General features: G+C 50.2%; 1 protein-coding gene across 1 annotated transcript in view; it reads right to left on the reverse strand.

Moving 5' to 3' along the window:
- Positions 1-12,255, reverse strand: part of IGF2BP3 (insulin like growth factor 2 mRNA binding protein 3) — an 82,177-nt gene extending 69,922 nt beyond the window's left edge. Inside the window, exons 1-2 of the mRNA XM_084896348.1 lie at positions 11,802-12,255; positions 10,986-11,046 (exon numbers count right to left, since the gene is read on the reverse strand). Coding sequence (XP_084752474.1) covers positions 10,986-11,046; positions 11,802-11,976 — 236 coding nt within the window. The 5' untranslated portion in view covers positions 11,977-12,255. The remainder of the gene's footprint in view (positions 1-10,985; positions 11,047-11,801) is intronic.
- Between the last annotated feature and the right edge of the window lie 771 nt (positions 12,256-13,026).

The following is a 13,026-nucleotide window of genomic DNA, read 5'->3' on the forward strand; positions in this document are numbered from 1 at the left end:
AACCAGGGGGCAGAGACTGAGTTCTAACAGATACTGCCAATAATAGGCATGCCAAGAAGTCTTTGACAATTTACTCTCTAGCTGTCTGAGTGTCCATTCCTTCACATTCTTGCCAACACCAGACAGTACCAACTTTATTCACTTTTCCCAATTGGCATTTTTCTAATAACTAGTAAGACTGAGTATCTTTTCCTAAGTAAACTGGCTTTTAAGATATCCCCTTTGAACTGCCACTTCTTACCGCCTGAACATTTTTGTACTATACAGTCCGCCTCTGTCTGTACTTAACAGGAATTCTTTATCTCCTCATCCTTTTTTTAACAGTATGATTTCTTAAGATAATTTCAAAACTAGATCCGTTTTAGGGATCCTAAAACCTACACATATAAATATAAAGTACAAATTCTTACCTGACAACACATATCCTATATTCCACAAGCAAATGTGAAACATTGCTATGTACTTGTGCATATGAGACAAGCCATGGGCTTATACAGGAATAGATATGCTTACCTCTTATTTCCAATTGCCACACACATAAACACACAAGCTTATTAATCTTAGACAATACCTACAGGTACCAGATACTTCCAGAAGTCCTTTCCAAACATGATCATTTGGCTCTCAACAACCTTGTGCATGTTTTATGGCCCCTATTTATAGATCAACTGAGAGGCTCGGAGAGTTTAACCAGTTTGCCCAGGATCAAGGAGCTGAGCAACTGAGGGCTAGGATTCCCGGCAGGACGCCACCAGCCCTCCCTGTCCCGTGCTGCGCGCACGGCCGCCCCTGGTTCTGCTGTGAACAGTGTGTGCACACAGACATGCCTGCCTCGTTTTCTCCTAAGGCCCGGTATTTCATCTGAGAGGCATAACAGAATCACGTAACACCGGGTGCTTTAATCATCACCCCGATGGCTTCTTGTCATAGCTGACCTTAAAAACAGCCAGGCAGCCAGCCTCGAGGCAGATTCCTTCGTCCTCATTCCCTGCCGAAGAGAATCCTGGGGACAGCTCTCCACCCCATAGGATGCTGTTGGGGCACAGCGGTTCCCATGAAGCACTTAAGAGGTACACACAGTTCAACAATCTCTGGTGAGCAGACTCCAAAAGTCATAGGCATGAAGTCTTGCATGACAATCCCAAATAACCATCTGCTAACTTAAACACTGAAACACATGGAGAATCAGAATAACGCAGTCACTCCTCAACCCACAGGCTGCTCTTGCCGTTGCCCCTCCAGGCTCACTTCAACCTCTACCCTCTCACAGTTGAGCCTCTCTAATCCCAAACTGCTTAGAGTTCCCCGCACACACCAGGGTGTTTCACACTTCCACGCCTTCCTCCTGCTGTCCCTCTGCCTTCTCCATACCCAACGCACACGGTTAGCCTGTATGCCCGCACATCCCTCTCTGAACCTCTCCCTGCTGGCTTACCCACACTCACCTCAGCCTGCCGCCCCTCTGTGTTGTGGGGCTAACAGGCACCCCAAGCCACATTTGCCATTTCTCTTTTCCTGCAGCGATATTAGCCCGCCTTCAGGATCACTGCCCCACAGGGAGGAACTGAGACAGAGCACAGCGAAAGCCACACACCCCACACACTTCTGTAGAGCCAGTACCTAACTCTTCTAGCTCCTGAAACCTAGACAGAATGGGTCAGGGGGCACAAGTATTCAATCCATGCTTGCTAAACCAAAACTTATATAAGCCACAGGGAATGAAACTTGAAAAATGCAGAAATGGGAAAACTACCACTCCCTAAAATATGGAAATGAGGATTTTCAACCACACTTATCTCTCCAAAGAAAAGGCAAGGGCTTCTTTATTTTGGCAAGAACAGGTGACTTTTTAAAAACTGACATTTGAGGACCACTGGGGAGACTGCAATCGCTTCTCAGTCTTAATATCACGGCCTCTTAATTACACCCTCCACTCGTCATCTGCCCAGCCAGAGTGGCAAGCTGAGCAGTATTTTGTTTTGGAAACAAATTTTTAATCAAATTTAACTTCAAAGTATGATTTAGTAAAGTTTCCAGTGCAAGAAAATAATATTAATTTCTGAGGTAAGACCCCAATTTCAAGGTGCCTTATAAAAATATATATCCAAGAGTCCTATTACACACACATAAATATCCTAGGCTGAAATTACTATGAAAAGAACAGATTGTTACACACCTCAGCTGAACAATGCAACTATTAAATTGTTGTGCCTATGCTGAAGAGTCTTCAGGATACATAATTTATTACAAGCACTAATTATACAAACAGAATGATTTCATTATTAAATTAAAAAGGGTTTGTGGATACATGCAAAGAAGAAGTTATGGAAAATAATACACCCAGGTATCGGCTTAAGACCAAGAAATACATGGGCATAGGGAGGATTGTAAAACAAGTATGTTCACATTTTACTTCATGTGGTTTGAATTAATTTGAATGTAAACATATGTAAGAACTTAAGCTGTTTACCCTTTACAGTATCTAGGTTATACTTACTTCAAAAAAATTTATACATGCTCAGTGAAAATAAAGATTTCCACCTATATCAGTCCACATCCCAAATCAGAACAAAGATTTTCCATATTTCTGTTACCACCAAATGTAATCTACTGCCAGCCTTTGCACTCGAGTCTCAAGGGGAAAATACAACAGCGGCCACTGGAGTGGCTACTGAGTGACAATGTGCTGATGCCTTACCTACCTTGTGCCCAGGAACCTGAGGCTTCGTTTCCATCCTCACCTACCCACCCCGGGATTTCCTCGTCCTTGCACAACACCGTGCGTTCAGAAAGTGGAACTGGAATTCGAACCCAGATCTAAGCCTCATGCCCCACCTTCTTCTGGCTGTACCTTTCCGGTCACAGGCACATGAGGCCACCATCGGGAGCTCCTAATCAAAGAGGGTTTTTTTCTTCTTTTTTTTTCTTTTTTTAATATATTTTATTGATATTTTACAGGGAGGAAGGGAGAGAGATAGAGAGCTAGAAACATCAATGATAGAGAAACATCGACCAGCTGCCTCTTGCACACCCCCTACCGAGGATGTGCCCGCAACCAACGTACATGCCCTTGACCGGAATCGAACCCGGGACCTTTCAGTCCACAGGCCGACGCTCTACCACTGAGCCAAACCAGAAAGAAGTTTCTCCTTCCCACTCTCTCCTAATCCTTAACAATAGTCCACATTTAAGAGACTTCCCCCAGCCCGCATGGCTCAGAACCAGGAGGATATGGTTTGATTTCCAGTCAGAGCACAAGCCTGTGTCACAGACTCAATCCCCAGTAGGGGGCGTGCAAGAGGCAGCCCATCAATGCTTCTCTCTTCATCATTGATGTTTCTAACCCTCTCTCGCTCTCCCTCTTGGAAATCAATAAAATAGATATATGACTAAAAGAGACGTTCTCCTGCAAGCCAGGATCCTACTACTTTGGAAGCAAGCTGGGACCACCAGGCACCACAGTCTCCACTCCGGATCCTGCCACTCTTATCTCCAACACATCACCTCCCGGAGACAAAACCTTGGTCTCTGCCTCCTGATGCCCTCTTCACCCTCTCCCATCTCCTTATCCCCTCCAATTTTTCTGCAATTCATCTATATTAAGATGAAGCCACTAAGAATTACCTAAAAGGAAAAAGTAGTCTCATTTTCTGTCTTAAGACAAGCTGTCCAGATATTTTATGTAAGTCCCAGATTTCAGACTACCTGTACCTATCCTTTTCCTAGAAGACGACGATAAATCAACCCTTCAAAGAAGTCAAACAAGATCTTTTTTTCCTTTGGACAAAGCAAGAAATGGGACATCTCTGCTCTGACTTGCCATTGCAAACATGATCGGACTGCTTGTGTAAGCTACTTTGAGGACTTAACAACTGGGAGGCACAAAGGCAGGGCAGAGTCGTGGATCTGGAAACTGGTAACACCAATCACCTCCAGCGCTGTGGGCAAGCCACTTCTTCTCCCAGGGCTTAATGGAGTTCAGCAGCTAATACCACTAAAAACTTCCCGTTTTATCCTGTGCTATCCCGTTTTTACTAGTTTTCCTTTTTTAAATTAGTAGGTGTTTAACGTATTTTGAAAATAGTACTCTACTGATCAAAGGACTTGCATAGACACAAATAGTCTGTATAAAAGACTTACTATGTCGGGACCGGTTTGGCTCAATGAATAGAGCGTCGGCTTGGGGACTGAAGGGTCCCGGGTTCAATTCCAGTCAAGGGCATGTACCTTGGTTGCAGGCATATCCCCAGTAGGGGGTGTGCAAGAGGCAGCTGATCGATGACTCTCTCATTGATGTTTCTAACTCTCTATCCCTCTCCCTTACTCTCTGTATAAAATCAATAAAATATATTTTTAAAACAAAATAATAAATAAATAAATAAAAGACTTACTGTCTCCAAGTCAATTGCTCTAACATCGCCTGGATTTAGTGACTACTGTGGCAAAAGACACAATTCATAATTTGAAGACACAGTTACTTTATAAAGAACCAGATTTTTAAATACCCAAAAATGAGGAAATTTGGGGTACTTACAAAAGGTTTCTTGTTTTTCTTATAGCTAGCACTTTACGAATAAAATGAAAGGAATGCTCCACTTATTCAAAGATCCTAAGATAAAGCGATTAAAGCATTTTAAACTTAGCCTGTGATGTCCCTAAGTGTTTTGGCCAATAGTTTCAACCTTGGCTTGTCAAATCTTCAAGTGTACAGACAACCACATGGAAGCAGTGGACTTGGTCTCCACTGTTTGAAAACCCAAGACAGATTCAGAAGACTCTCCACATGTATGCTAATAAAAAGCAGGATGAACTGTCTGTAAGAAAGTAGAATCACAGTTACCAGAAGTATTGAGACAGATGTCAGAGGGTGGGTTAACTGTCACAAACAAGTCTTGTCCATTCAACAGGAGGACCTGGCCCGGCTGGCATGGCTCAGTGGTTGAGCACAGACCTATGAACCAGGAGTTTGTGGAATCAGGAGTTCTGGGAATTGATCAGGGTACATGCCCAGGTTTCCAGCTCAATAGCCAGTGTGGAGCCTGCGAGAGGCAGTGGATCAATGATTGTCTATCATTGATGTTTCTATCCCTCTCTCCCTCTCCCTTTATCTCTGAAATCAACAATATATATATATATATATATATATATATATATATATATATATATATATTTTTTTTTTTTTTTTTAAAGGTAGAGCGTCTAGCCCTGACCACGTGGCTCAGCTGAATCATCCCATGCACCAAAAGGTTGTTTCAATTCACAGTCAGAGCACATACCCAAGTTGTAGGTTTGATCCCCAGTTGGAGTGAGTATGGGAGGCAATGGATTGAGATTTCTTACATCAATGTTTCTCTCTTCCCCACACCCCTTTCTCCGCTCTCTCTAAAAAAAAAAAAAAAAAAAAAATCAATCAAAACATATCCTCAGGTCAGAAAAAAAAAAAAAAAAAAAAAAAGTGGTGGAGCCTATTTCCAAATCCCCCTTGACTCAGTGCTGGCCTTGTGATGTGCCTCGCTCAGTAGAATGAGATGGAAATACTAGTGTGCCGATTCTAGGCCATCCCTTTGAGAGGCCTCGCAGCTTCTGCTTTCACTGGGATGGCCACACCAAGTGATGAGGTATCATGTGGAGAAGTCAGGAGGACAAGCACCAAGAGGCCAAGCAGGTGAGTGAAGCTTTCTTGGACCTTGTCACCCAGCTTACTAACTAACTAACCCACAATGACACCCAGTGGAACAGAACCAGCCACCGAACAGATCCATAGCGTCATGAGGAAGAACAACTTGTTGTTCTGAGCTGATATTTTGTGGTGGTTTGTTATGAATCAACTCCCTAAACCAGTGGTCAACAAACTCATCAATCAACAGAGCCAAATAACAGTACAACGATTGAAACTTCTTTTGAGAGCCAAACTTTTTAAACTTAAACTTCTTCGAACGCCACTTCTTCAAAATAGGCTCACCCAGGCCGTGGTATTTTGTGAAAGAGCCACACTCAAGGGGCCAAAGAGCCGCATGTAGCTCGAGAGCCACAGTTTGCTGACCGCGGTCCTAAACAATTAAGTGGCAATGCCAGGTATTCTAATTTATGCCTCTTTCAGCTTATAGTTCATTTAGAGTCCTCAAAGGAGAGTTCTGTAATAGTCTCAGACAATTTCCTAATCAAGTTAAATGGTTTCAGGATAATTTTCTAAAATACATAATTGGTATCCTAAGTGTTCCCCTTCAGGGCAATAAAATCCACACAGTACATTAAAATTTATAACTGTTTATTTACCAATACTGAGCACTTGCCAAACAGTGAGTTAAGAGCATGAGAAATTATACCCTCAATTTTAAGAGCCCTGAAAACTATGTTTGCAACCAGCTTTCATGCAAAACCCTGGCAGTCCAAGCCAACTTTTTAAACATCAGATTTATGGGGCAGAAATCCCAACAAAAAATGGCAAGCCTACCCCCGCTGGTCACTGCTACCACACTGCCACCTCCTGTCTTATGACTCCAGAAGTTTGAATAAGAGGCAAGAGTCGATAAAAGAAAGTCAGCTAAGAATAGCTCACCTCTCTCCCTCCTCTCAGACGAAATCAACCGGAGTTACTCAATGGATAATTCAGTCCGCTCAGAAACGTCACTGCTAGAAAAGTTGTTGTCCTAATGCTGCTGAAGACCATTACAATGGAGTTTCTTTAAGTATATGTATCAAGGTAGCTCATCTTTATACAGCTTCGCTTTCATATAAAATGCCAGATCTGTAAGGTAACTGCAGTGATGTGGCTCATAAGAGAATTTCAAAGTATGGCACACATCATTCCCCTCTTGCTGACTGAGTGAAAGAGGTGCCCGCGCAAAAGTAACTGAGCTACCACCAGGTTACAGACAAGAAAGAAATACAAGTCAAGTTTCTGACAGGGAAGTCTCGGAGCTCTGTAATTCCAGAAATATGTTTAAGTCTCAGCTGGGAATTCATTTATTTCCAGCAGAATGGCAAATCAGAACAAAATAGGCCCCTGTTAGCTTATTACTGACATTTGGCGGGAGCAGATCATGTAGGTGATCACACAAGTCCAAAGGAGAGTCACAAACACAGGCAAGACTCTCAGTTCCCACTGGCTCAGCACATGTCATGCTTCCTTACATCTTCCTGGTTACCGTGGGCAGCCACGCACAGCACTTTAACATTTACTTTTTGTATAAATTCTAATAAGGGCAAAGTACAGAGTCTTTTAAACGCTTCCAAACTGTATTGAGAACACAGGTTGACATCAAGAAAAATCTCACAATTTAAGCAGCCGCGCATTACTGATCTTAAACTGAGCACTCCAAAGATAATCCTGCTTACAATTCTTTACCAAAAGTTTCCTAGCATTCAGAATCTCACGTCTCCGCATGTGTGCGAGATCTCCCTGATTCACAAGCTCCACCTGTGCCGTTCTGCTAAGACAGGCGGCACAGCCGTGCACACCTAGGCTTAAATGGTCAGCATTAAAAGCAGCTTTTGTTGTCCCGAAACAACAGGGTCCGAAGCCCTGGCTAGTGGGCACCTGGCTAGTGGGCACAGGGCTGGTCACAGCATCAGCCTATTCCATACTGAACAGCTATTAAAAGGAAGCGCTAGCTTTTCAACAGCCAATTAAAGTAAGATAGACTTAAAATTTTTATACATGCTGTCTACCCAATTTACATGTTAAGCACTCGATTCTAAAATGCAAATGAGTTGTTCATTTATTTTTAAGAAAACAAAACAAAACAGAGATTTGAGCTTAGGCACCACAGTCTGTCTTAACCAATTCTGCCTGGGGGGGGGGGGGGGGGAATTAACACTATAATATTAACACTATACAAAATACAAAATTAACACTATAATATCCTACTATTTTTGCTCCTTTGTTCAAATAGATATTTGGTTACATATTCTGATCAATATATCCTAACAATTAAACCATGAGGGCGTTTAAGCTATGAAAGTCTGAAAATATTAAAATTTTTTCATAATTTAAAGCAGTAATGGAAAATGAAATAAAACCACCGCCCTCAGTTCCCCAGTGTCAGCGACTTTCCCGGTCTCTCTCCCACGCCCAATATAACAACAAAATCAGTGCTATTTACATAGAACACATACAAGGTCCCACAAAGATACCAGTGGCTCTTCCCAACCAGATGCAGCTCCTCTTCCAAAGTCCCAGCAATTTTCACACCCACCCTTAACTTAAACTTTGCCCCCAAGTGGGAGGGGGGTTGGTTCAGCTTATGCCTCAGAGTGAAGCCAAGTCTTCCCGTGTTGTTTCTTTTACAGAAAGTGCAACACTACCCCCAACATTCAGTGCAATCCTCTCTTCATTCCGGATGGAGGGAACCTCAGGCTCTGTGCAGTGCTGCGGTAATCTTCCCCAATGGAGGGGTATCTGAATGCAGATAAGCAACATTCCTTCCACATTCCCTTGAGACTTCGGTAATCGGGAGCTAAGCTTGGTCTGAACCAAATTCAACAATACCCCTTCCTGAAAGGGTCCCCTCCCAGCTCTGCTCCCAGGCAGAGTTAGGCCAGGCTGCCAAGCATCAAATCACTTCCTAGGCCTGCTCCCCGGTTTGAGTCGCTGCAAGCCCATTCATCCATCTCAGAGTGCTGCCATAAGCATTCTTCAGCCCTGAGCTCCCGACATGCCTTGCACAGCAGGTATAAAGGTCACCGCAGCATATGTGGGTGTGCCTGCCTCAGATGCCTACATGATGATGGGATGGAATGCAATGACTGCTAAGCACAAAGAACTCCACCCAGAAGTCCAGCAGGCTCCCTTGGCAAGGACGGGTGTGTGGCGTTCACCTCTGTCACCAGTACCGCCTTTTGACCTCCTGTAGGTGCTCACAGGCACAGGGTTCCCTCTGCCCTCTCAAAGCCCATTCAGATAAGAGGTTCCGTTCAAACAGAATTGTAAAATGCATTTCCAGGACATTTCTCTAAGGAAATTCCAAAAAAAAAAAAAAAAAAAAGCTCTACTTTTGTTTTCAGCCATTTCAATATAAGCAAAGGAGTTACTTTTTTATTCTCTGGGTAAAAAGTTGTCTCCAGTACAGTCCTATTTATTTTGCTGGTAAGATAGTATCATTTAAAGTCCTGAGCATTTTAATTTAATCTACAGCGTTCATAAAATGAAGCTTCCACTGATAAATCTAGTAACATTACACTTTATGTGCTTTCCTAAAGAGGAACCTGCTCACTATAAAGTAACAAGTAACTAAGTTGTGTTTAGGTTGAGCAAAGCCTTTATGAATAAGAGAGGCAGTTCTTACCAGATGTTTTAAGTTTAATTCCCTACACATGGGGAGAAATTAACACCAGGTTGGAAAGAAAATCAGCAGAGTAAGACAAAGTAACTGGCATTTGCAGTTAGGTCAATGAATTGTATCTGAGAAACACAAGACACTTAATGTTTACATTTAGGGACTCTCAAACGTTAAAATGCCAATCCTTCAGCAGAACCATTGGTTTTTTTTTTAATTTATTCAATATTTAAAGAAAATTAAGACACACTGGCTAAACACGAAACCAATTAGAATTTGCAGAAATGTGCTCACATTCCTCCCCTCCCCCCAGGTAAACAATTCAGACTATGCCTTTCAACTTCTTTTTAAGGAGATATGACTTCATGCAGAATTTTTCAATTCCTATGAAACTGAGATCAGTTTAGATACTTTCCAGTATACATCCTATTGTTTTAGTAAAATGTTTTTACAGGATTCTATTCTAATATATGAAGTTATTTGACCCCCTACGGAAATTCCCAACTAGAACTAAATCTACCCAGTCACACCAATCTCTTTTCAACTATCCCAATGAAAATTAAGCACATGAACAAGAGAAATCCACAAAAACCCAAACCAACTTGCTAACAAAAACACGATTTGTGAGAATGCTTTTACCTGGAAGAGAACTCAGTCTAGAAATAGGCAATAGTGACGTTTTATGCAGCCATCTCCGCACAGCAACAGGGAAGTACACCCCTGCCGCCCTCTCGCACCCACTATCACCAATGCCTAACCAGACAAACAGTCCTAGTTTACATTAACTCCCAGCTTAGAGCTTGGCCCGCCTGGGAGTGGGGAGATGGGAGGGGAAAGCGCGCAAACCCTCACCCCACCTTGCGAAACCCAGAAAGGCGCACACAGGCCAGCCCGGCTCCTTTTAGCTCCAGGGCGGCGATCCCGGCCGGCTCTGGAGGAAGGAGCCATTTCTCCAGGGCACTCCAAAACTAAAAGCTCAGCCTCCAACGTCTCTAAGTGACACGCAACACATGCTCTCCCAAAAGTGCAGTCCCCTGCTGCAGGAGCCCAAATCTTGGGTCTTCGTGATCTCTTGGTGGTAACTTATAAGCAAAAAATGTCGTTTAAAAGGGGCGGGGGTGAGGGGCAGAGGCGGGAGACAAAGGCGGATTGCAGGAACCTGTGTGCCTCCGGGTGACCGAGGGGCGCCCCTGGGCAGGAGCAGGCCAGGCCGGGTCCACCCACGTGTCCCGGTCCCGGCCGGCCAGCTCACAGGGCAGAAGGCCGTTCTCTCCCCGCAGCCCGGCGGCCACAACTCGGGACAGACAGACAAGGAAGGCCACGCCACACCCACGGGTGTCCGCAGCTGCTCTTGCCTCTCCCTCCCCCGCACTTACAAGGAGGACGGGGGCGGGTGGGGGTGGGGGTAGGAGTCGCCCACAGCTTCCCTAAATCCTACAAATCCCCCAAAACTGCCCAGAGGCTGGTTTCCGGGTGGAGCCACTTGAGCTCCGGGTCTGGGGAGTCCTCGGTGGCGAGTTTCCTGCAGAGCCGCTCCTACACGAGTGTCGGGGACCCCCCCCCCCGGCGCTGCCCACGCGCACCTGCCGCCCCGAGGCCCGGACGCCGCCGGCAGCCGCCCGTGGGCCCCGGGGAAGCGGCCGTGGCTGAGCAGCCGGGTCCTCCCGGAACGGAGGCCGGAGCCCGCGGAACCGCAAACCCGCTCACCTTTGCCTCTTGGGGACCGAGTGCTCCACCTCCAGGAGTTTGCCGTGCAGCTCCACTTTACCTGCGGGCAGAGGGGGCGGTTGGCGGGGAGCGGCGGCCCCGGGGCTCCCCGACACCCCGCCCGGCCCCCGGACGCGGCTCCAGGCCGGGGAGCCCCGCACCCGCGGGGGGACCGCGGCACCTCCCAGAGGGGCGGGGGGAGGCCTCCCCGCACTCTGGTCCCTCTCCCCCCGCTGGCCTCTCCCCCCGCGACACCCCCGTGGACACTCGGGGGGTTGGGGGGGACGCGGCTCCGGCCCAGGCCCGCGCGGAGCAGGGGCGGCGGGAAGGGCGGCCGGGCGGGCGCGGGGAGAGCCAGCGGGACGGCGGGCACCGCCCGCCGAGGGGCCCCCGCCCGCCCGGCCGCCCGTCGGGCTCGGGGGCGCCGGCGGCGGGCCGGGGCCGCGGGTCACACTGGCCGCGGGCACCAGCCCGGCCTCCCTCGGCGGGGCCGCCCGCTGGGGTCGGGGAGGAAGGAGGAAGCGGCGTGCGGAGCCCGAGCCCGCGCGGGGGCCCCTCCCCGGCCCCGCGCCCCGCGCCCGGCTTCCTGACAGCGGCGCCCGGGCCCGGGGCCGGCGGGGAGCCGGAGTCCGAGCCGGGACCCTGGGCGCCCCGCGCGGGTGGGCCCCGGGGGGAGGCGGCGGGCGGCGGGCGGCGGGCCGGGCCCCGGGGAGGCGGCGGGCGGCGGGCGGCGGGCCGGGCCCGGGGAGGCGGCGGGCGGGCGGCGGGCGGCGGGCGGCGGGCGGCGGGCCGGGCCCGGGGAGGCGGCGGGCCCACCTGAGAGCGCCTCGATGGCCCGCAGCGCCCCGCCGTCGTCGGCGCAGTCCACGAAGGCGTAGCCGCCCTTGAGCAGGAAGGGGCCGGCGGCGGGGACCTGCGCCTCCCGGAACACGCGCTCCAGGTCGGCGGCCGCCGCGGCCTCGCTCAGGTTCCCGATGTACAGCTTGTTCATCGCGGCGGCGGCTGCTTCGGGGAGGACGTGAGGAGAAGCAGACCCGGGCGGGCCCGCGGCGAGTCCTCGTCCCCCGCCGCTCACGCGGGAGGCCGGACGGCGGATCCGGCCCGAAGGCTGCGTCCGGGGCTGCGGCGGGAGCGGACCTCGGCGGCCCCGCCGCGGCAGAGAGCTCGGCGCGGAGGAGCCGGGGCGGGCGGGGCGGCGGGCGGAGGGAGGAGGGGAAACTACTTTTTGTCTCTTCCTCCGGCCCGGCCGCCGCGCGCCGCCGCCGCCTCCGCCTCCGCCTCCGCCTCCCGCACGGCCCGCGGCGGAGGGGGGCGGGCGCGGGGGGCGGGGGGCGGGCGCGGGGGGCGGGGGGCGGGCGCGGGGGGAGGAGGGCGGGGAGGCGCCGGCGGCGGAACAGATCCGCTCCGAGTGTCCGGCGTTTTGAATGAGCCACGTGTTCAAACTACAAATCAACGTCTCACGTGAGGAGTCCCGGCGCCGAGGAGAGGGCTCCGGCGGGGGAGGGGCGGGCGGGGGGAGGGGGAGGAGGGGGAGGGGGGGGAGGAGGGGGAGGGTGGGGAGGAGGTGGGGAGGGGAGAGCAGGGGCGGAGAAAGGAGGAAAACGCAGAGGAGCCGCGGGCGGCGGCGCCGGGCCCGGTGGAGGGAGGGGTATCTGGCCGGGCGGGTCCGGGGGCGGGAGAGGAGAGGAGAGAGGGGAGAGGCGAGGAGGGGGAGGGCAGAGGAGGGGAGGGGAGGAAAAGGAGGGGAGGGATACGGATCCCTTTTTCTCTTGAGGAGGTGGGGTTGGGGCGCTCAGTTGCCGGAGTTTTAAATATTGGGTTTCTGAGAACGCGGCCCTGAGCCAGCCCGGAGCCGCCGTCCCGAACTCGCCTCGTGGCCGGGGACACGCGGAGGACCGCGGGCGCCGCCGGCGGGGGCGGGACGGGGGGCGGGAGGGCCCGGCGCGCACCCCGCACCGCCGGCCCCGGGGGCGGGAGGGCCCGGCCCGCACCCCGCACCCCGCACCGCCGGCCCCGGGCGGGGAGGCGGGAGCCCCGCGGC

Source organism: Pipistrellus hanaki (genome assembly GCF_964339955.1).
Source record: "Pipistrellus hanaki genome assembly, chromosome: 10".
Lineage (NCBI taxonomy): Eukaryota > Metazoa > Chordata > Mammalia > Chiroptera > Vespertilionidae > Pipistrellus > Pipistrellus hanaki.